Here is a 21930-nt window from a genome sequence, read left to right on the forward strand (position 1 = left end):
CGACGCTCCGTCCAACCCGACCTTAAACGTCACCGGGGACGGGAACGGCACAACCCGGCACCACGGCGCTGCTCTGCCACACTCGAGGCCGCCTTAAGGCCAGGCGAGGGCGGGACCGACCCGCTGGGGGTGGGGTTGCCCCCGTGACGCCGCCGGCGGTCGCGCCGTGCCGGGCCGGGATGCAGCGGGCGGGAGCGGCGGTGCTGCGCGGGCTGCGGGCTCGTCCCGTGCGGGCGCGTTGTGCTGCCGCGGGGAGCGTCCCGAGGGGGCTCCTGTATGAGCGGCACGGGGAGCCGGCGGACGTCCTGCAGTAAGGAGGGAGAGGGGGAGTTTGCAAGGGATGCGTTGAAGGGGGTGAGGTTTGGGGGGGGAGGGGGGCCGAAAATATAGGGGGTGTAATTGAAAGGGGTGCAGATATTGGGGGGTGCAGATATGGGGGTGTATTGCAGGGGGTACAGAGATGGGGGGATGCAGATATGGGGAGTGCAGTTGGAGGAGGTGCAGTTATGGAGGTTGCATTGCAGGGGGTGCAGTTATAGGGGGGTGAAGATGCAGGGGGTGCAATTGAAGGTGGCGAAGATATGGGGGGTGTGCAGGTATGGGGGAGTGCATTGTGGGGGGTGCAGATATGGAGGAGTGAAGATATAGGGGGTGGAATTGCAGGGGGTGCAGATATGGGGGGGTGAAGATATGGAATTTGCAGTTGCAGGGGGTGCAGATATGGAGGGGGTGCAGATATGGGGGTTGCAATTGAAGGAGGTGCAGCTATGGGGGGAGCATTGCAGGGGGCAGATATGGAGGGGGTGCAGATATGGGGGTTGCAATTGAAGGAGGTGCAGCTATGGGGGGAGCATTGCAGTGGGTGCAGATATGGGGGAGTGAGATATAGGGGGGTGAAGATATGGGGGGTGTAATTGAAGGGGGTGCAGATACGAGGGGATGCAGATATGGGGGTTGCAATTGAAGGGGGTGCAGATATGCAGGGGTGCATTGCAAAAGGTGCAAGTATAGAGAGCTGCATTGCACGGAGGGTGTATTGTATGGGGTGCAGGTATCAGGAGTTCAGATGTTTGGGGTTTATGGCAGGGGATACATTGAAGAGGGTGCAGCTGTGGGGGGGTGAGTGTATTAGGGGTGTATTGTAATGGGGACAGCAGGTGTAGGGGTGAGGCAGGGGTGCATGGCAGTGCAGGGCAGGGGTAGAGGGTGGAGGTAAACACAGGGATGATGTGGAGTTTTTTGGGGATGCACAGTGTGGGGGTGCCAGGGTAGTTCAGCACACAGGGAAGGGGCGGCCCCCCAGTTCCTCAGTGTTCCCTGGGGGAGCCTGCATTGCTGCACCCCACTTTGACCCCGGTTGGGTATGCAGGGTCAGGAATGAGAGTGTTTCCTGGGGTTGCAGGTAGGGGTTCCTGCAGGTGCTGCAACCACCCAAGGCACAGCAGCAGTACAGGTTTATTTCTCTTCAAATTATGGCCAGAAAGGCTCAGAAGAGGGAAGTTTTTTCTGCTTTCTTTTTCAAGAGAGGAAATGCTGGGGATGTGCAGATGCAGCTGATCTGTTTCAAGTTGCACAGAATGATGTGAGCTGCAGATCTGGGTGCATACAGAACCCAAACCATTCTTTGGGGCAGGCAAGCAGATGATTAGTTCTCTTTGGACCATTTAATTGTACCACACTGTTTAGCAGCACTGAGATTTGCTGGGACATGGGGCAGGAGCAGCCATCCTCACCCTGCTGGTTGTGCAAGACCCACCTCATGATGGGTTAACCTCCCTGTGTCTTGTTGCAGATGTTTGGAAACAGATCTGACTTCCCCTAAAGCTCAGGCAGGGTGGGATGAGCCCTCAAACCCATTCCAGATGACACAGCCTCATCCTTGCACAATGCCTTCTTACACAACGTTGGGTTTTGGCAGCCTTGGCCAAAAATCCCTCCATATTTTTTATTTTGTAATAAAAAGATTTTTCCACAGCAGTTTGACACTGGGCTGCCGCTGTGCTTTCTGCTCAGATCTTAAGCATTCAGAACTCTGAGTTGTCTCCACATCCATCACCAAGGCAGTTTCAAAGGGAAAAAGGGAAAACCACGTTGCCAGCTCAGGACGAGCTGTGCAGGAAATTCAGCGGGTTGTTCTAATGGCACACATTTAGCAGCACATAATTGCAGCAAATAACTGCCCTGAAAATTGGCAGCACCAGGTCCAGCCACCTCCTTCACTTGTTCAATGTGGCTCCAATTGCCCTCATCTTGCAAACGGGAGATGACTTTGCCCTGGCCTGCAGTGGGTCAGGCAACCACCAGCTCCCTCGTCCCCACTCTGTGTGTCATGGTGTGAATGCTGCTTGATGCATCTGTGGACAGTGGGAAGCAGCCCTGCACCCCCTGTGTCCTCTTTACTGGAAGGTTCGTGGCCCAAGGCAGCCAAAAAATGAATGCCCCTGCGTACAGCAGCAATGAGCTGAGTAGTTTGGTGATGGGAAGATAGTAACTAGCAGGGGCATGGCTTGCTGGTGGCACTCGGAGGGTTGAGTTGACTTGGTGGCCTTGAAGATCTTGTTCAGTTTGGGTAATTTTGGATTCTGCCTCACCCAGCCATGGTGTAAGGGCGTTTTGCATGGATTTTCATGAAAACGGTTTGGTGGCAAAGGGGTTGGAAGGCGTCCTCTGGGCTGGATGTGCTTTTGGGTCCACGTGACTGATGAGGAAAAGTTTCTTCCCAGAAAGAGAGAGAAAGCGTTGGCACAGGCTGTCTAGGAAAGTGATGGAGTCACTGTGCATGGAGGTGTTCAGAGAAACTTGGAGATGTGGCACTGAGGAACATGGTCAGTGGGCATGATGGGGGTTGCACTGAGTGATCTTAGATGTCTTTCCCAACGTCAATGATTCTATGGTGTGAGGCAATGCTGTGAGCAGGGGGACAGGCTGGAGGAGCAGCACAGATGCTCTGTTAGATGTTGAGATTTTATTTCTTGCTGGATGAGACCAGGCTGTAGCAATGTAGATGGGGAAATAGTGCTGCTTTGCTTACGGCTGATGCTTTGCAGAAGTAATACAGGAATGAATCTCTCTGTAATTACTGTGTCCCCACCAGGCTGAAGGAGCTGGAGCTGCCTGCACTGGGACACTCAGATGTCCTCATTAAGATGCTGGCAGCGCCCATCAACCCGGCCGACATCAACATGATCCAAGGTAGTTTCTTGCTGCCTACACTGTGCATCAGTCCCTATCCTGGCTCTGTGCGTGGCTCTCACCCTGCTCCCTGCAGGCACCTATGCCCTCCTGGCCCCACTGCCAGCCGTGGCAGGCAATGAAGGCGTTGGACGCGTGCTGGAGGTCGGCCCTGGCGTGGTGACACTGAGTCCTGGGGACTGCATCATCCCTGCTGATGCTGGGCTTGGTGAGTCTGGGGATGGGCCCTGGGTGCACCCTGCCTGGGGGAAGGTTGCAGATGCAGAGCCTCCATCTCTCCGGCGCCCACTGCTGTGTGCTGAAAGCGTGTGCTCAGCTTTAATGCAGAAATCATTTACTTTTCTATAGTGCAAACCCTTTATGGCCCTTGTGCACTGTTATGGAGCATCACGGCAATCTGTTCTCTGGAAACAAGCGTGTTTTGTCACAGCTGCTGATGGCCTCTGTAAAGACACAGGATAAAGTGTTTAACCTGTGCAAGGGCAGTTCTGTCTCATTACGGTTTCCTCTCTAATAGTGCTCTGATGGGAAAGCTTGGGAATTTATTTTCCAACAAATGCTTCTCTTGCTACTCCAGCACACCAATGGCCAGAGAAATTGTCAGTTCCCATTTAATCTAACAGCTTGTTCCTTCCCTATTTCTTCTTAAAAGGTTTTTTCACTTAATGGGAGACCGAAAGCCATCTAGTTAAGATCCAAATGCGATATTTTTAAACATAAAGGGAAAAAAAAAATGATGGATGATAGGGGTTAAATCAGATCTAAGTATATCCAGCCTGCACGTTGTTTCAGGCTTTCTCTTTCTTTACTTACATAAATGTTCTGGCTCTAGCCATTGAGGAAAAGGTTTAATATGTTGCAGCATGATGTTCACCCCATGCACTGCAAGGCAGTGCTGCAGCAATGCGAGTTAGGGTGCAGTGCCAGGTCTGCCAGTGCTGTCCTTTCCCCACTGCACAGGGACGTGGCGGACACACGCGGTGCTCCCCGAGGACAGCCTGCTGCGTGTGCCCAGTGACATCCCACTGCTGTGTGCTGCCACGCTCAGCATCAACCCCTGCACAGCACTCCGCATGCTGACCGACTTTGAGAGCCTGGCGCCGGGTACGTTGTGTGCTGGGGTGATGCAGGAGGGAGGGGGGGGGGTGAGCCCACCTGGCTGTGCCAAACCTGTGCTCCCCAGGGGACTCCGTCATCCAGAACGCGGCCAACAGCGGCGTGGGGCAGGCTGTCATCCAGATTGCAAAGGCCATGGGCATCAGGACCATCAATGTGGTGAGGGACAGGTGAGTGCCGTGAGGTGGGAGAAGGGGAAGGAGGCACAGTGTGGGGACTGGAGGTTCCTTCTGAGCGTGTTCAGCCCAGAGAAGGTGGTGAAGACTCAATCACAGAGGGTCTGATTCTGTTGTATTTCGGTTTTCTGTAGTTCATTTGCATAGTCTGTGCATCACTGGGGCTTTTGTAGGTAATTACAGGCCTGCCAGGCTTGCTTCAGTGCCTGGCAAAATTATGGAGATTATTCTGAGAGTTATTGAGAAACACCTGGAAGGCAATGCGGTCACAGCCAACACAATTTCATGAGGGGAAAGTCCCGGTTAATGAACTTAATCTTCTTTTATGACAAGGTCACACACCTTCTTGTCTGAGAGAACAGCATGGAGCTCTGTCAGTGGACAGGCAGACAGGTGGGGGATAGGGAAAGGTTCTGCTCCAGAGGGTGGTGGGCACGGAACAGTCTGTCCATGGGGCAGTGGGCACAGCCATGAGCTGCCAGAGCAGAGAAAGCATTTGGACACTGCTCTGAGACGTAGGGTTTGGATTTGGGACGGTGCTGTGTGGAGCCAGGGGTTGGCATCAGTGATCCCTGTGGTCCTTTGTCACTCAGCCCTGTTCCAGCAGAAGATGCCCTGATCAGATGCCCTGATCTCTGCCTCACAAGGCCTCTCTCCCTCCAGACCTGACCTTCCCCAGCTGGTGGAGCGGCTGCTGGCCTTGGGTGCAGACCACGTTGTGACAGAGGATGCGCTGAGGAAGCCAGAGATGAAGGAGATATTTAAGGTACCTCAGTGCGAGGCCATCCGAGAGGCTGCCCCACAGCTCTGCACTTCGAGTGGGAGCTGCAGGGATAGCAAACAGGAAAATGTGCAATGAGCAATTGTGAGTCAGGGCAGGCAGCGTGACATCTGGGCTGTAAGTCATTAGGAATAGATACAGTTCTCTAAGCCACTCACTAATCGCCTCATATATTTGCCCAGCCATTAATACAAATGGGCTTAGTGGAGCTCTCTGCACAGTGCTGATGAAGGGCTCCCTTCCTTTTTCCTGCAGAGCATCCCGAAGCCCCGGCTTGCCCTGAACTGCGTTGGAGGCAGGAGCACGACGGAGATGCTGCGGCACCTGCAGTGAGCTGGGCTGAGGGCTGGGCTCAGAGCCTGCTCCAGGACAGGGCACGTGGGTTGGGGTGTGATGGGGGAGCAACCCGTGGGCAACCCAAGGCCTTGTACCTCCTGCAGACCCAAAGGGACCATGGTGACCTATGGAGGAATGGCAAAGCAGCCTGTGACGGTGCCAGTGGTGAGTATAGGGATGGTACTGGGTACATCTGCAGGAGTTCAGTGCATCCTCTGTCTGGATGTCACATTCAGAGCCTCCAAATTTCTGTCTTTGTTTTTAACCGATGGGTTTGTTACGGAATGAGCTGCCTTGCATTCTGCTGTGGGGTCTCTTGGTTGCACTCATGGAGGATTTGGACTGCGCTGAAGTCCCTGCACTGAAACAACCCCACAGATGCTGAGTGTCTGACTTGTCCTGGTGCAAACTGTTCTTGTATGCTGGGGCTGTGTGTGTCTCCTTGATGTGAAACTGGGTTTTATCCCAGTGAGACGCAGCTCGGTGCTGCAGCACATGGTATTTCATTACTGTGAACCTGCCAAAGCGGATCTGTTCCAAATTAGAGCTCTGAAAGAGGCTCCTCACACTAGCAAGAACTCAGGAACAGGCTGAAGGGGACAGATCTCATCTCCTGTTTCTGCAGAGTGCCTTCATCTTCAGGGATGTGAGGCTGCGTGGCTTCTGGGTGACGCAGTGGAAGAAGGAGCATGGTGAGCTGCAGGCTTGGGGTTAGGGATGCATTAGGGTTGGATTAGGGGGTTGGGTCAGGGTTCGGGGTGACAGTGACCACCTTCTTCTCTCACAGACAAGCAAAGCATGGCCAGCATGGTGGATTCCCTGTGCCAGATGGTGCGGAAGGGGCAGCTCAGCGCTCCTGCCTGCACTGCAGTCCCACTGGAGGATTTCAGGGAGGCCTTGATGGCGTCTATGCAGCCCTTCATCTCCTCCAAGCAGATTCTCCTGCTCTGACTTCTCGCATAAATTGTTTCTTTTTTTTTTCCTTTTTTTTTTCTTTTAATTTCAGGTATTAAAAGCCTCTGGAATTTTGCAGAGGCCACACTGAAAAGAGGCTGGGTTTGCTTCTGGAGGGAGACTTGGGTCACATTTTAGTTTGTTGCAGCAGAAAGCCTGGGCTCTTCCCTTGGCCATCTCAAGGGAAAGGAGCAGATTGAATTGCAAAACCACTTTTTAAAACATTAGTATTATTATTACTTTTTGTTGTTGTTGTTGTTGTTAATTTTTCCCTACCTACATGCAGTGCTGGCATCATTGCAGGGCACCCATGCAGGCTGGAGTTACACTGGACAACATGGGTACATTTTCTACCCTCTGGGCTCACCCCGGCAGCTCACCACCATCAATGTGATTTTTCCAATGCCTGGACTTGAATTCAGTTTTGCTGCTGTTACTGAACCACCACAACTTCTGATTGTGGAACGCGCAGGGAAACCTCTTGGAAATCAATGTCTGATATATCTATTTTTGTAAGATGCTGCCAATAAATGTTTATGTGCTCAAAGCATTCTGTTGCTCCAGCAGCCCCTGGAAACTCTCGCTGTTCCCAGTTCAGGGCTGGGAAATCCCACAGCTCATAGAGGTGAGGCATGGGTGGGCTGTGCCCCATTAGGTTGCCCAAGGAGGCTGTGGATCCCCATCCCTGCAGGCATTCAAGGCCAGGCTGGATGTGGCTCTGGGCAGCCTGGGCTGCTGGTTGGTGACCCTGCACATAGCAGGGGGTTGGAGCTGGATGAGCACTGTGCTCCTTTGCAACTCAGGCCATTCTATGATTAGCACTATGGGGGGTTGGGGTTAGTGTTAGGGTTAGTGTTAGGTTAGCTCACCAGGAGCAGGGGCTGATGGAGAGTGGAGGGAACAACTCTGCCCTTAGAGCAGGTCTCTCATTTTGAGCAACAGCCCATACAACAATTACAGTCCCACTTCACCTTTTGCGGGGCAAAAATCGGGCTTTTGGGGTCTTCCTATAGGGAGGGAGAAAAACAAATGAAGCACCGAGGTCCTTGGCATTTAATTAACATTAGAACGGTCTGCTGAGGTGGAGGTGGAATCTCGTACCGAGAAAACCCTTGGGACCCCGATATTGGGGTTTATATCCCCCACCCGGTGACTTTGGGGCAGGTGGGCCCACTCGTGCAATGGCCCTTTTAAGAACCGCCGGATGGGCGTGGCCTATGCTGACGTATCGCCCCCCCACTCATCGCCGCGCGGCGTAGTGACGTTGCAGCGCCGCCGTTTGGCGCCGCCCCTTCCCGCCCCCCCCGGGCGCGATGCCGCGGGTGTACATCGGGCGCCTCAGCTACCAGGCGCGGGAGCGGGATGTGGAGCGTTTCTTCAAGGGTTACGGCAAGATCCTTGAGGTGGACCTTAAGAACGGGTGAGCCCGGTTTGGTCCAACTCGGCTCGGTTTATCGGTGGAGCGCGGGCCCGGCCCTGCGTAAGCGGCGGCCTTGACAGGAGGGCCGGGTTTCGCTGTGATGGGAGGCGGCTGCTCTGAGGGGCGCCGGGGGGTTGAGGGGCTGTGAGGGAGTTTGGGGTGTTGTGGTGATGTGGGGTGGGGTGGGATGGGGTGGGGGGGGGGGGTTGAGGGGTGTGGGTTTCCATGGAAACGGGGGGGCAGGGCGGCCGGTGCCGTTGGGATGCGCTGGGGGGGGGGGGGGGGGGGGGTGTATGGTTGTGGGGTTTTAGGGCGGCTGGGGAGAGCGTGGGGAGGAGGTGTTCAGCATTGAGGTTAAAGGGGAGGGAGGGCAGAGTGCCCTGTGTGAGCTGGGGGCGTCCCGTAATGGGAGGGGAGGAAGAGTCCTCGAGAGCAGCCCTGCGGAGAAGGACCTGCGGGTCCTGATGGATGGAAAGCTGAACATGAGCCAGCAGTGTTTCCTGCAGCTCAGGAAGCAAATGGGATCCTGGGCACCGTCAGAAGAGGGGTGGCCAGCAGGGACAGGGAGGTGATTGTCCCCCTCTGCTCTGCCCTTGTGAGGCCTCGTCTGCAGTGCTGTGTTCAGGTCTGGAGCCCACAGTACAAGAAAGGCAGGGAGCTGTTGGAGAGGGTCTGGAGGAGGGGCACAAAGATGATCAGGGGGCTGCAGCAGCTCTCCTACGAAGACAGGCTGAGGGAACTGGGCTTGTTCCTGGAGAAAAGAAGGCTGCAGGGTGACCTCATTGCAGCCTTCAGTACCTAAAGGGAGCCTAAAACAGGAGGGGAATCAACTCTTGGAAAGGGGAGATAACAGCAGGATGAGGGGAAATGGTTTGAAGTTGAAGAAGGGAAGACTGAGGTTGGATGTCAGGGGGAAGTTCTTTGCTATGAGAGTGGTGAGGTGCTGGAACAGCTGCCCAGAGAGGCTGTGATGCCCCGTCCATCCCTGGAGGTGTTCAAGGCCAGGTTGGATGGGGCCCTGGGCAGCCTGGGCTGGTATTGAATGTGGAGGTTGGTAGCCCTGCCTGTGGCAGCGGGGTTGGAGCTTCATCATCCTTGAAGCCCCTTCCAACCCTGGCCATTCTGTGATTCTGTATCGCCTCTCAGCTGGACTGAGCTGTAGTGCAGCCCCTTCCCAGCACCCAGCCTGGCAGGGTGGCAGTGGCTCCCCATGCAGGTGTATTTGAGTGCCTGCCCCCTCCCCAGCACTCAGGGTGGGATGCCTGTGGGCAGCTGTGGTAACATAAGGACTCCTTGCTGCATGTAGAGGGTTGGATCCTGATCCACCAGCACTTGGACGAGACATTCAAGTATCGATTCTCGAGAGGAAATAAATTGCTGCTTTCTTTTTTCCTGTTTCTTGAAGCTGCCCACCTAATGAGCGCTGGCATCTTTGTAAGAAAACTTGAAGTCTTGTTTAGGAAGACTGAGTGGGATATGGAATTTGTTGCTATTAGCCAAGAGGGCTGATTATCACTTCTGTTTGTAAACGGATCTCTTGTAAAAGAGCACATCAAAAAGCTCACTAAACTGTTACACTGGCTTTACTGGGAGGTGGACATTTAACAGGTTCATAAGACAAATAAAAGCAGTTATTAAAACAAAGGAGTGTGCACATATTGATGTTTTAGCCAGATAATGTTGAAGTGTGCTCAGGTATTTGGTTGCACGTTGTTGAAGCTCAAGGGATATCTTGTTTTTATGTTGTTGTATGAAAGCTCTGAAAGAAATGTTTGTACTTCATAGGCAGATGTCAGCAGAGAAAAACATCTTTCATTAATGGATATGGATCTACATAATTGCATGTCTGGTGCAGTAATGGGCTGGTCCTCTTGCTTTATTGAGAAATGTCTTGCAAGGATTGGCCCTTCCATGCCAGCTTAGCATTTGGAAGTGCTCTGTGGGGAGCTGTGTTGAGTTCAGGTGGCCAAAGCTGAAAGCATCTCTCAGGGCATCCTGAGTGCCTGTTACAATGGACTGCAGAGTGAAAGGGAAGACACAGCCCACACCTACAGTGTGAATAGTCTGAACGTGACACCAAAGTTCACTTGGGGGAGACAGAGATCAAAAGTTGCAGATAACTGGAGGGATACAGGGAACTACGTGGAACTGAGCGGTCATCTGCCTTGCTGTCTGCTGATTCTGTGGTAGGTTGCTTCTGCTGTGGGTTAGATAGAGCTCCATGTATGTTTCTAGGATGGGCATTTATAGGGCATTATCCTGAAGCTGTCTGTGCAGGCTTCTGGTGGCTTGTATTTAAATTCCAGTTGGGCAGCTATTGACTCCAGCTATCAGATTTGATGCTGTGCTGCTTGGGTTTGCCTCGTGCTCGACGTTTGCTGGAGCACTCCGGAGCTTTGTTTGCCCAATGATCCTTTCTTGTCAGCTTATTTTTAGTAGTGCTTAGCAAATGATTAAAAATGACTGCACACTGTTTCACTCTGTAGAGTCTTTCAGTTTCTTCTGGAAGCTGGTGGGCTGTTGGCAGTGCTCAGCCTGCAGGAGATCAGCCTGTCAGTATTTTAGCAGCTAAGCTGAAGTGCTTCAGCAATAAGATGCGACTGGAATGTGACACAGCAGAGTCCTGAAGGCTTTGCTGGGTCTCGGGTGCTGCTGGTTGTAACTTAAGCTTGCAGTTCAAAGTCTTTGAACAATGTTTACCTGAGGGAAGGACCAGAGAATAAACATCCATTCCTTGTAGGTCCTTCCATTTCTGTTTGAAGTTTCTGGTTGTGTGCTCATAGTTCTCACATGTTTTCCTACATGGACATCTGGAGCTGTGCACGGCAGTAGTGTGTGTATTAAATGACCAGAAAATTGGACTTTTCAGCCTGCTTTTTTATCTACTGAAAGCATGAGAAAAACTAGCAGTAATAACTTGAAAGCTGGAAGCTTTTGCTGGTGGTGAGAGCAATTTGCAATCTCGCTGGCTTTAACAAACAGTTCTGTCTGTGTGCTTCCCTGCCCTGCGTCCCCCTGAGCAGCTTTCTGGTGTTCATGGCTTCGCCTTGGAGAAATCCCTGCGAGAGGAGGGACGTAACTTCTGCAACGCGCTGAGGAGCAGAGATCAAAGCCAAAAGCTTCAAGCTTCGATTCTTTCATCTCGCTGAGTTCAAAACCTGTGTTTGTTGCCTAAAGAGAAGTGATTTGATTTCCCTGCGAAGTGTTTGACTTCGGTGGGAGCAGCCAGTGTTAAAAAATTAGGTTGGAGTCATGAAATGGTGAGAGCCAGCACAGCTGGATGTCAGGAGGGACGATTCCACTGCTGCTCCTATTGTTCCAAAGGATTCAGGCCTTTCTCTTCCTTAATATTAATGGAGGTGAATAAGATGAGACTTTTTTCTGTTGCTTTCAGTTGTTCAGTTTTGCTAGCAGACCATTGGTGGCAATGCTTATCATTATTGAAGCAATTTCAAAGAATGATCACCAAATCTTAAGGGATGCTTAAGTAGTTGAAGTTCTAAATACTGAAATTTGAGTGTTTTCTGAGATTTTAACTTCAGTAACTCATTTAAATGACTGTTATGTTTCAAGCAGTCTGAAGATGCTTTTCCTTGCGAACCCTGATATTCCCTTTCCTGACTGTAGCTGAGCAGGACTCAAAGGCATCACATGAATTGGAATGGACTGTAAGTTGTTAAATTCTCTTTCAAGAGAATTTCCTTTCTTTTTTTCCTCTTATCCTAGAGCAGAAAATGGTGTAGCTTCACATTATCTGGAGTAAATTGCGTTGACGTTTTTAGTAAGTAGTTTTATGCCACGTATGAAGTAGTAATAGTAGACATTTAAAAGAAGATTTACTTGCCCTGCTGTCAAGTAACAGCAGGTTCAGATTGCTGTAGTTAAAGCTGTGTCAGCACTCGTGGCTTTCTGTGGTGTAAAACTATGCTTCCAAAGGGGTTTGATTCATGGGTTTGCATCATACAGTGCAATATTACACGTATTTAGCAGGTGGATCAGCATTACTTTCGTTTATGAGTGGTATGGAGTGTGGTTTTGTTGTTGCTGGCCCATCTTATTCTAGGGCTGCTTTTGTGTTACTACACTCCTTGGTGAATAGGATGAACAGATTGGGTAGATACGTAGTGGTTCCTTTTGGAGCAAGTGAGGAGAAGGAAGTTCAACGCTTTCAGCTGAGGTTTGGCTGGTCATAATCCTCTCTGTGGGACCTTCTTGAAGGTGTTTTGGTGGGTGGACAACGATAAAAAAGCCACAAATGCATGGTGATGGGCATTTTACACATTGTTATTTTCTTTAAACGTGTGTTTAGGAGCTGGCAGGCCTGAGTTTTACTGCAGCGCTCCCCTGAATTTGCTCTGCAGCCTTAAGCAAATCACAGCGTGCCCTGAGAAGCAGCCGTAAGAAATGGCTTTATAAACCATCCTGTGGGATCCTGACTGAGGGGATTGGGTGCCTGCAGGCTGCAGGGGAGTGCTGGAGTGACTGTCCATGGAGGTGCTGAAGAGCTGTGTAGATGTGGACTTATGGACGTGGTGCAGTGCCAGAATGGGTGGTAGGTGGATGGTTGGACAGATGGTCTGGGAGATGTTTTCCAGCCTGGATTCTGTGATTCCTTGGGCCTGTGCCCAGTGCTGTCATTGCACTGTCTTGGCTGTGGGTGCCCCCTGTTCACCCCAGGAACTCATTTTTGGTGGCTGTTGCTGCGTTTCTTCAAGGTTTGGTCTCCCCATGCTCTCTGAAGTTTTGGGCTGTCATTAAGTGCTTTCTGGGCTGTTACTGCCCACAGTCTAGAGGAAAATGAGTCTATTGAAGAGCAAAAGCAAATCCCTTTTCCTGACTTCACATCTTTTTGTTTGGCCTTTCAAGCACAGTGCACAGACCCCGTGTATTTGCAGAGCATTTCCACGTGAGGTGCTGACATTCACACACCGAGGTTCCCTCAGGTGCTTCTGCAGAGGCAGCCGTTGCCATTACGAAGACCTCAGGCTCAGTTTTGAGTGATTCTCTTCTCTTTATTTTCTCCCCCCGTGTTTCCAGGTACGGCTTCGTGGAGTTCGATGACCTGCGAGATGCAGACGATGCTGTTTATGAGCTAAATGGTAAAGATCTTTGTGGGGAAAGAGTGATCGTTGAGCATGCCAGAGGCCCACGTCGTGACAGCAGTTATGGTTCTGGACGCAGTAAGCACTACAATGCATTTGTATCAGTGACTTATTTTAAATAAAATATTTTTGCTTGTTTTTATTTTATTTTATTTTTTTAAGTAATTTTAAACGAAAATGATATGAAGCTGTGAATAGTGTTTTGTAACTGTAAATGTAACTGTCGATCTGAATATTTGTTGTATTAAACTCTTTTAATGGATAAATTAATAAACATGCTTTCTTGTACTATTATTTTATTATCGTTTTGTTTAACTATTTTAATGGTTGATTTGCAATGTGATGTTTAACATAGCTTTAACAAAGACCTCAATGTTTTAATTAAGAGTCCTTTGAGGCTAAGATGACTGCCTGTTCCATTTGCTGACCTTGGGTTACCTTTCCATGAGTGGCTCTTTGAACTTGTGGCCCTTGGCTGACCAAAAAGGAAGCCATGTGACAACTGCAACCTTTTCCCATTAGACCTGGGTGGTGAGGATCCCAAGGGTTAGAGACAGATGAGATTAATCTGAAATAGGTGCCTGAAAATCTTTATTCATATCAAATACTCAGAAAACTTGTAAGCAATGTAAGTAACATTAGTAAACTGGTTTAATTCGGTTTCTTCTTTCAATCTGTTTTAAAGAGTAAACTTAATTGCATGTTACTTTTAACTTAATTATAATCCCGTGCACAGCTTTAATGATGTGCATGTAATCATTTTTAACACTTTGGCTCTTCGTAACGTTTTGTACAAGGGGGGTTTATTTCTTTCTTTTTAAACTTGTGGGGGTGTGAATTTTGAATGCATTTGGGAACAGATGGGGCAGAACGTTTTTGTCGGGGGGGTGTAGAGTGAGTGCTCCATTTCCCTGGTTGAAGTACTGCTGTCTGCTTGTCACCTCCTAAAGGTGGATATGGTTATAGAAGAAGCGGAAGAGATAAGTACGGTCCTCCTACCCGTACAGAATACAGATTGATTGTGGAAAATTTGTCAAGCCGCTGCAGTTGGCAAGATCTTAAGGTATGGGGCCCCTTTCTTTACCCTTTCTCTATTAAAGAGCACAAAGGGTAAAAAAGTTAGCTTCTGTCTCATCCAAGAAAACTCATATGCCTGTCTTTTTTTTTTTAGCTCCAACATGTCAGTAGATCTGTGTGCTCATATGCATACAAGTCCATTTTCTTGAAGCAATATTGAGTCAGTCTTGATGTGTCTTTGTGTATACAAAGCCAGTAGTGTGGTATGCAACATGGGGAGCTGCAGTTGCAGGCTTGGTGTCCTCGGATGGTGGGAGAAAAACATTTGCCCTAACAAACTGTCACCTAGAGATGATTATTGTTAAGCTGTTATTGTGGAAACACTTCAGGCAGGCCTGTGGTAGGAGTCGCCAGAGACAAAGGAATTTGCCCTTGTCTGTTTGGATTTTAACCATCAGCTTCTAAGAGCTGTTTGGAAAAGATAGCATCATTCTTGCACAATCCCTCTTAAAAATTTCCACAGCGTGAAAAAAAGCTGTTTTAAAGGCTGTTTCAGGGAGAGGATGCTTCCCAAATGAGCAACCATCTCTGCCAAAAAGTGAATGTTCTCTCAAAGTCTGAAGGAATGGAAAGTGATTCTCAGCAGTGGAAATGCTGGGTAACACTGTGTAGACAGCACTACATCTGAGTCCCCTGGAGGTGGTGTTGACTTGTGATTATCTGCATAGTGGACTAGAGGGGCAGGACAGGGAGCAGCACTCCAACAGTAGGTGCAGAAAGGCAGTGTTTCCTAATTGAACTTAGCAGCAATGGTTGAAAACACTTGTTCTTACAGGAACGCTTTCTTTATGGTTCTCTTTTAAGGATGTGTAAAATTTGTTCTAAACAAACTTTGACGTAGTACAGACTGGTCTGTAATTGAATGTGTAACACTAGTTCAGGTACGTACTGAGATTCTTCAAATGTCTTTTGTTAATGCTTCACACCATCAGTAGCTTGTCTTTGCTTCTGGTATTAAAAATTGTAAGTAGAGCATGGCATGATTAATTCTCTACTGGATGCATTGCTTCTCCGAATAGCTTTCATTTCAGTGTAATTAAGATGGGAGTAGCTGGGCCAAAAACAGACTGAACCAAATTTCTGTGTGCTGTTCCCATTGCAGCTGATGTAGCTAGTGGCTGAGATGGCCTTGTGGCAGCTTGCTCTGAGCAGGGCTCACCTGCTTAGTAAGTGAAACAGAGAAGCCAGGTAGCATGAAGTGGGAAACTGAATTCAGCTCTTTTTTGTGTGGGGGTTTCTTCCAGCAGAATGAGATGTGCTGCCTAGGTGGAGGACAAAGGGAAGTCTGCTTGCTTTAAAGCCTTCTTGCCTGTGTGAGGCCTTCTCATATTTAACCTTTAAGGGTGTTCCTTTCCCCAAGTTACTTTGAAAACAGGATTTAGAGAGCAAGAATCTATTTCTCGAAACATTTCTGTACTTTATCGTAGCCCAACCCTACTGACATTAGACTCTAGATGAGAGAGCTTAAATTATTTGGCTCAAATTATCAGTGCTGCCTTAGTTTTCTAATCGCACAAACTCTGTGAAATTGTAGTGTGTTACTTGGCTTGCTCAGGAACTTTTGGCTTTAGTACTGCAAATGCTCTTTGTTTAAAACCCTTGCTGACATCTGTGTGACTAGAAGAGGCTATGCAAGCATCGCTGAGAGATGAGCAGAGCCTGGAAGCCTGACTCTGGATTTGAGGCAATGGTTATTCTGTCCTCTTCCTCTAGGATTATATGCGTCAGGCAGGGGAAGTGACATATGCAGATGCACACAAAGGAAGGAAAAATGAAGGTGTGATTGAGTTCAAATCCTATTCTGACATGAAAAGAGCCCTTGAAAAGCTGGACGGGACAGAAGTAAATGGCAGAAAGATTAGATTAGTGGAAGACAGACCTGGATCAAGACGGCGCCGCTCTTACTCCAGAAGCCGAAGCCATTCAAGGTATGTCTCCTGGTGGCATCGTGAGGCTTAATCTATCTGCAATCATATGAACATGCAGCGGGTTCTAAAACACCTTGGAAGTGTTCTGACTTCTCAATAAACCAAGTTTTTGAGAACTTACCAGGTACCAGGAAGTCACCAAGGGAACTCGTATCAGAAGCGTTTTCTTCAGTGACTGTGTGTATCGGTTATCTAAATACAGGGCAGTATGCTACTCCTCTTCCCAACTCCATTAAGTCTGTAGTCCTTGCTTTCTTGCAGAGGAATGCTGTGTGGCAGGTGGAGCTGTGCATAGAGAATGAAGCAGAAGGTACTTCTAACACTTCAGTTCTGAACACTGTGTTCTGCTCTAGGCACCAGGGCTAACAGTTCTTCCTCAGATTGAAAGCCCCCAACCAGTCCTTGTTTGTAGAGATGTACTTCCTACTTTGTATGATCAAGAGAAATGCTTCAGCACACACTGCCATGTTCCATTTTGGGGTAGAACTTTGTAATAAAATTCAGGCAAACTTCTGCTGTTTGTGGAACAACTCATGAATTTAAAGCTTGATTTCATGTGGATTTTCCTCTCTCAGTCAGTCGTGACTCCTGCTGTTCTCTCATGTCTTCACCACTCCTCAGTGGTGTGTGCAGGTCGGCAGATAGCAGCTCTATAAGTGATTCATAATAATAAGCTGCAAAATGAAGTGGCCCTATTGCAGCCTTTAGTTCAGTAAACGGTGGTGTGTTGTGCCTCCTGCATAAGGGTTCCAAGGTTTCTCAAAAGCTCAAGAGTTCTCGAAAGGTGCTTTAATGCTGTGGGCTTTTACCTGCAGGAGACCAGAAGCCCTCCGTGGGCACACGCTAATGTTGAGCTGATGGATTTTGTTGTAGGTCTCGCTCTCGAAGCAGGCATTCTCATAAGAGCCGGAGCCGCAGTGCCAGCAGCAGTCGCTCCAAGAGTAGATCAAGATCCAGGTACGTCTTTGTGGTGAAAGAAATGGGGGTTAGTTACTTAAATTTGGGATGACGCTTCTCATTTAAGTGGGGGAAAAGTGTTTTTCTTGACTTATGCACAGTATTTAAGCACTGGTCAAATCCAGGCTGCACTAAAGTGAAGTTGTCTGTTGGCTTTGCCCTTCCAGGTCTGTGTCCCGTTCCAGAAGCAAGAGCCGTAGTCGAAGCAAGAGCCGTAGCAGAGGCCAAAAAGAGAAAAGCAGGACTCCAAGTAAAGAGGATAAAAGTAGGAGCCGCAGCAGGAGTGCAGAGAAATCGCGGAACAAAAGTAAAGATAAATCTGAGGGCACTCTCCATAACAGTGATGAGAAAGAAAAGAGCAGGAGCCGCAGCAAGGAAAAGAGCAGGAGCAGGAGTGGAAGCAAGGACAGGGGAGAGACAAGGGAGAGCTTGAGGAGTAGAAGCAAAGATAGGGAAAAGAGCATTAGCAAAGCTAGAAGTAGGAGCAAGAGCAGGAATGAGAGTAGGAGCAGGAGCCACAGTAAGGAGAAAAGGAAAAATAGGAAGAGAAGCAGGGATGACAGCAGAAGTAGAAGCAGGAGCTGCAGCAAGAGTGAGAAAAGCAAGAGGCGCAGCAAGCGAGATAGCAAACCAAGCAGCAAGAAAAAGAGGAAGGACAGCCGTGAGCAGTCCAGGTCAGTCTCCAGAGAAAAGGAACATCAAAAATCAGAGTCTGACAAAAAGGAGACAAAAGGTGAGGGTGAGGATGCAGCTGCCCGTGTGGTGTCTCGCTCTAGGTCTAGGTCTATTTCCAAGTCAAAACCAAACGTCAAATCAGATTCCCGTTCCAGGTCAAAATCTGTTTCAAAACCGAGGTCCCGGTCCAAGTCTAGGTCTGCCTCCAGGTCACGCTCCCGATCGCGGTCAAGGTCTCGCTCCAGATCCTAACCTTGCTGCAACCATACTCGGAACAGTCAGAGAAGTCTTTTGTACGTGTTTGGTAGTTGTAGCACAAGTGATTGAAGTAGAAAACATGTCAATGCTGTATATTTTTAACTGCCCTGATGGTTTGTCTGTCGTTGTTAGTGGCAGTACTCGCTCCCTGCAATGCTCTCTGGTGCAGGGCTGTTCAGCTCTTTCACTCTTCTACAGAAAGGTTCTCTTAGAATACAGTTCTTCCCAGATCACTGAAACGGCCCTGTTTTCCAGGAGGAGCTTTGCAGAGAGTGAGCACTGCACCATAGTGGGTTTATGAGATTGCAGTGATGACTGATAGGTAGGTATGATGGCTTCAACAATCTTTGCCCTTGAATTGATGCCCTTTGCTGTATGCCATTTAGTGGAAGTGCTAAGTTTTAAGTTTCATACTACTTCTGTTTCATATTTTTTGGACTTACAGAGTTGTGAATAGCACAGTCAAAAGGGGATAAAAAGGTACTTGCAGTAATCTGTGGGAAAATAGAGTTCCATATTCTGGTATTGTGACAATATCCTTGTTTTATATTAATTTTTTATTTATTTTTCCCCGTCTTGCAAAGTACAGTGATCCCTGTTTCCATGAGATTTGAATAAAGACTATTTTTGCTTGATGACACTTGATGGTGATTACCTGAAGTCGTGTTGTGATTGTTGCTGTTTTAGATCAATCGGCGTCACCTTGAATTTGCAGAACAGTTGCTCTTAAAGAATGGGGTCTTGGTTTGGAAAGTCACTCTATATGTAGTCAGGGCACTTGAATATAATCAAGTTATTTTAACTTGTTACTCCAGAAGCACTTACAGTGTTGTTTAGAGCTGTAACATTGCAATCAGAAGAATACAAGAAAATGAACCAGAAAAAATAATGAAGATGACAAGACTGTTTTCCATTGTGTGTATAAGTGAAATGTAGTGTGCTTCAGCTTCCATAATACAAAGAAGGTGTTTTTTCAGCCACTTAACTTGCTAGACTTAAGCCAACAGAAGTCATTGTTTTGTAACAAAACATTTTGCTCTCTATACAGCCAACACCAAAGGTAAGTATGGTTCACATGGAAAACGTGCTGCTTCTGCTTTTTGCTTTATTTTGTGGATCATCAGTTCAGTTGTTTCCTCTGCTGCACAGTTGGCCTTTCTTACAGTGCCCTTGAGAAATGAAGGGAGAGGCACGGTGCTTTTACAGTTGTTTTTCTAGTCTGGCACACTCAGCAGGAGGACACAAAGCTTATCCAGCTGTTTACTGCTATGATTTCATAATCTCTGATTGTGAGTTTGGGATTTCAGTCATGAAGCATAACTTCATAATGGAAAGGTGTTAGTCTGAACCAGGTGTCACAAGAACATTACAGCAGTCAATCCATCTTCTCCAGTTACACACAGAGCAATTGGGAGTTGAGGCTAAAGCTCCAGGAGCTTTTCTTCCTAGCAAAACACCTCTGCTTTGGAGGAAACACAGAAGAGAAATGTGTGGCATGTGTTTTTGAGGAGCTCTAGAGGACTAGAGAGGGCTGAGGGGTGAGCTGATCTACTTGAATGTCCTCAGCACCCCTCTGAATTTGGGAAGGAAGGAGAGCAGCTTCTAGCACCAGTACTCTAACTGGTCCTGAATAGCACTCCAATTTTACAGTTGTACCATTAGCAAATTATCAAAACTGAACTTTCTACAAGCTCCTACATTGGCTTTGAATTAAGAACTGACATTCCTACCTTTTGGAGCCAGCAGTGCCGTCAGAAAATACCAGGCAAAGCAAATCTTATTAATCCTTCCTTAGTCTGGTAGGGAAGGTTAGTCACAGCTTTATTAATAACTTTCCTGTAGCTAATCTCAAACTGCTAACCATACTTCTAATGGCAATTCTTGCAACTAGATGTTAACCTCGTAGGAACAAGTGATTTTTGTATAATTGGATCATTTGAAACTTGCACTGCCGCATTAAAAAGATGAAAGGGTGATAGATCACAAGAGTAGCTTTCAAGACAATATTTCTGTAGCACATAAGAGAGGGCTCAGGGCTTGGTGAGTGGCTCAGGCTGTATCAAATGTCATATTGCTGCAGGAGCATGAGAAAGCTCAGTGGAAGTGATATTTAATTTCCTTTGAAGTTTGAGATGTTCAGTTTTGTGGTTACTGCTTGAACATCTTAGGCGATGAGTGTTTGCAATTCCTTCTGCTGCTTATAAAAAAAACAGGCAAGGTGCTGGCAAGGTGATGATGGTCCTTGGGGTTCCTTTTAACCCAAGCCGTTCTGTGATGATAATAGGGATAATTAGCTTAAATCCTTCCTAACAAAATCCACAAGTTGTTAAGTGTAGGCGAGCATTTTACTCTTGCTTTTGCTGTCTGACAGCCAATGCTGCTGCTAGTGAAGTGCGTGTTTTTAGTAAGGGTGCTCAGGACTTTCTTCCCCGGATCCCTGAAGATGGGTGTTTTGAGGGTGGAAGGAAGCACACAGGCAAACTTTTAACTAAGATGCACGCTGTGCCCAGTAGAGGAGGTTCTATAAACCACACAGGTCAAAAATTAATTTGAGGTTACATAGGTGAGTAGTTTGGGCCATGCAGAAGTAAGGAGCTAGCACCTACTCTGCACGGAAATGTCTGTACTTGCAATGAGGTATTAGTGCAGTTTTTAGATGTAATTCATTAATTAGTGCAGTTTTTGGATGCAATTCGTTGTTGCCTGTTCCCTGCTTTTGTTCCTGCCGTTTCCAAAGCGGGTGATCGATTGCTGCGGGCAAGTTATCAAGAGGTAAAAAGCAGGTTTCGATTAAGAAAGCGATGGAGAGCTGGGCAGCACGGGAGCGACGTGGTGCAAGGAACAGAAGCAGAAGCGCAGCGGGGCTCAGCAGGGGCTGACTTCCTCAAGAGGAGATTTCATCAGCTTTAACCGACAGATGCGTGGTGAAGGCACTGCCCCGCTCCGCTTCCTCGGGCATCCCTGGGGTATTGAACGCTTTTGCTTTCCCCTAAGAGCAGCTGATTTAACTCGCGCGCTGATCTTTTAAAATGCCATCTTTCATGGTAAGGAATCCCACAGCAACTCGTGGTGAGCAGCACGGGGACGTGGTTAAAAGCAGAGCCTTCAGTGCGGTCTGCTTCTATCGCTGAGCAGCGCTTCCCTGCTCAAAATTCACATATGGGGGAAAAAAAACAAAAACAAAAACAAAAACACGACGTTCCCAGATGAGAAGAAACACGATTTGAACAGAGCGGTGCGAAGCGAACTCCACCACAAGTAGAGCAGCGAAGGCGCCGCTCACGCGGGCCGACCCGAGATCACCGTTTCGGACGTCCGGAGCCGCCCCGTCCCCGCCCGCCCTGCCGCCGCCCGGCCCCGCCTTGCCCCCAGCGGAGCCGTGGGGCTCAGGGCCGCTGCCGGAGCAGCCACGCATGCGCGGTGCTCGCCGCCGGTTCGCTAAACGTTGCCCGAGTTGAGGAGAAAAGAAAAGCGCGGGGAGGCCGGGCTGGGCCGCGCGGCGGTGAGTGGCGGCGGGGCCGGGGGCCGCCATCTTGTGGCAAGGGCCGGGCGGCGGCGGCGGCGCTGAGGGCCGGGGGGCGCGGGGCGGGCGGCGCGGGGCGGCGGGGAGGAGTGGGAACATGGCGCCTCCCGCCGTCAGGGCGCCGCGGCCCCGGCGGAGCGCAGCGCAGCGCTCGGCCCTCGGCCGCTCGACGCCCGCTGCTGGGTGCGGGTGCCTCCGCTGCGGGGTCTGGAACTCCGCGTGCAAAGCTCCAGATCCGCTCTGCGAGCACCGCGGAGCCGGGCCGGCTTCTTTCTCCCCTGTTCCTCAATCCTGAACTCTCAGAACCTGACCGCGGCGGTGCTCTGCTGGGCTTTGGCCTCGTGTCATCGCGCTGCCGTTGTCACAAACGTGGGAGCCCGTCGGAAGATGAGTTTGTGGGCTGTGGAGACAGATATCCCAAAATATTTGTGGCTT

At 49.2% G+C, this 21930-nt stretch overlaps 3 protein-coding genes across 4 annotated transcripts in view; all 3 read left to right on the forward strand.

Moving 5' to 3' along the window:
• Positions 1 to 214: 214 nt before the first annotated feature.
• Positions 215 to 7105, forward strand: MECR (mitochondrial trans-2-enoyl-CoA reductase). The gene is made up of 10 exons (XM_042834169.1): positions 215 to 310; positions 3095 to 3192; positions 3269 to 3400; positions 4153 to 4296; positions 4376 to 4478; positions 5148 to 5250; positions 5521 to 5594; positions 5706 to 5766; positions 6227 to 6293; positions 6389 to 7105. The coding sequence occupies exons 2-10, from the start codon at positions 3147 to 3149 to the stop codon at positions 6550 to 6552; spliced, it is 894 nt and encodes a 297-aa protein (XP_042690103.1). The 5' UTR covers positions 215 to 310; positions 3095 to 3146; the 3' UTR covers positions 6553 to 7105.
• A 745-nt stretch (positions 7106 to 7850) lies between these two features.
• SRSF4 (serine and arginine rich splicing factor 4) lies at positions 7851 to 18605 on the forward strand. Of its 2 annotated transcripts, XM_042834091.1 has the most exons (7): positions 7887 to 7975; positions 11552 to 11643; positions 13013 to 13155; positions 14028 to 14140; positions 15868 to 16082; positions 16956 to 17039; positions 17207 to 18605. In XM_042834091.1, exons 2-7 carry the CDS (start codon positions 11627 to 11629, stop codon positions 17964 to 17966), a joined length of 1332 nt encoding a protein of 443 aa, XP_042690025.1. In that variant the 5' UTR covers positions 7887 to 7975; positions 11552 to 11626; the 3' UTR covers positions 17967 to 18605. The 2 variants fall into 2 exon arrangements, with proteins under 2 accessions (XP_042690024.1, XP_042690025.1); XM_042834090.1 differs by lacking the exon at positions 11552 to 11643 and having other exon boundaries at positions 7851 to 7975.
• A 2396-nt stretch (positions 18606 to 21001) lies between these two features.
• LOC122168489 (lethal(3)malignant brain tumor-like protein 4) overlaps positions 21002 to 21930 on the forward strand; it is a 43977-nt gene continuing 43048 nt past the window's right edge. Inside the window, exons 1-2 of the mRNA XM_042833853.1 lie at positions 21002 to 21016; positions 21345 to 21474. Of these exons, the coding sequence (XP_042689787.1) occupies positions 21002 to 21016; positions 21345 to 21474 (145 nt within the window). The remainder of the gene's footprint in view (positions 21017 to 21344; positions 21475 to 21930) is intronic.

This window comes from Centrocercus urophasianus, unplaced genomic scaffold (assembly GCF_019232065.1).
Source record: "Centrocercus urophasianus isolate 14NV4802_14NV808 unplaced genomic scaffold, USGS_Curo_1.0 seq_43, whole genome shotgun sequence".
NCBI classification, from domain to species: Eukaryota; Metazoa; Chordata; class Aves; order Galliformes; family Phasianidae; genus Centrocercus; species Centrocercus urophasianus.

Coding starts and splice junctions, on each gene's coding strand:
- MECR (XM_042834169.1), top strand. CDS start 3,147: ATGCTGGCAGCGCCCATCAACCCGGCCGACATCAACATGATCCAAG. Junction 4,297..4,375: donor CTTTGAGAGCCTGGCGCCGG/GTACGTTGTGTG, acceptor TGTGCTCCCCAG/GGGACTCCGTCATCCAGAAC. Junction 5,767..6,226: donor AGCCTGTGACGGTGCCAGTG/GTGAGTATAGGG, acceptor CTGTTTCTGCAG/AGTGCCTTCATCTTCAGGGA.
- SRSF4 (XM_042834090.1), top strand. CDS start 7,869: ATGCCGCGGGTGTACATCGGGCGCCTCAGCTACCAGGCGCGGGAGCGG. Junction 7,976..13,012: donor GAGGTGGACCTTAAGAACGG/GTGAGCCCGGTT, acceptor CCGTGTTTCCAG/GTACGGCTTCGTGGAGTTCG. Junction 16,083..16,955: donor AGAAGCCGAAGCCATTCAAG/GTATGTCTCCTG, acceptor ATTTTGTTGTAG/GTCTCGCTCTCGAAGCAGGC.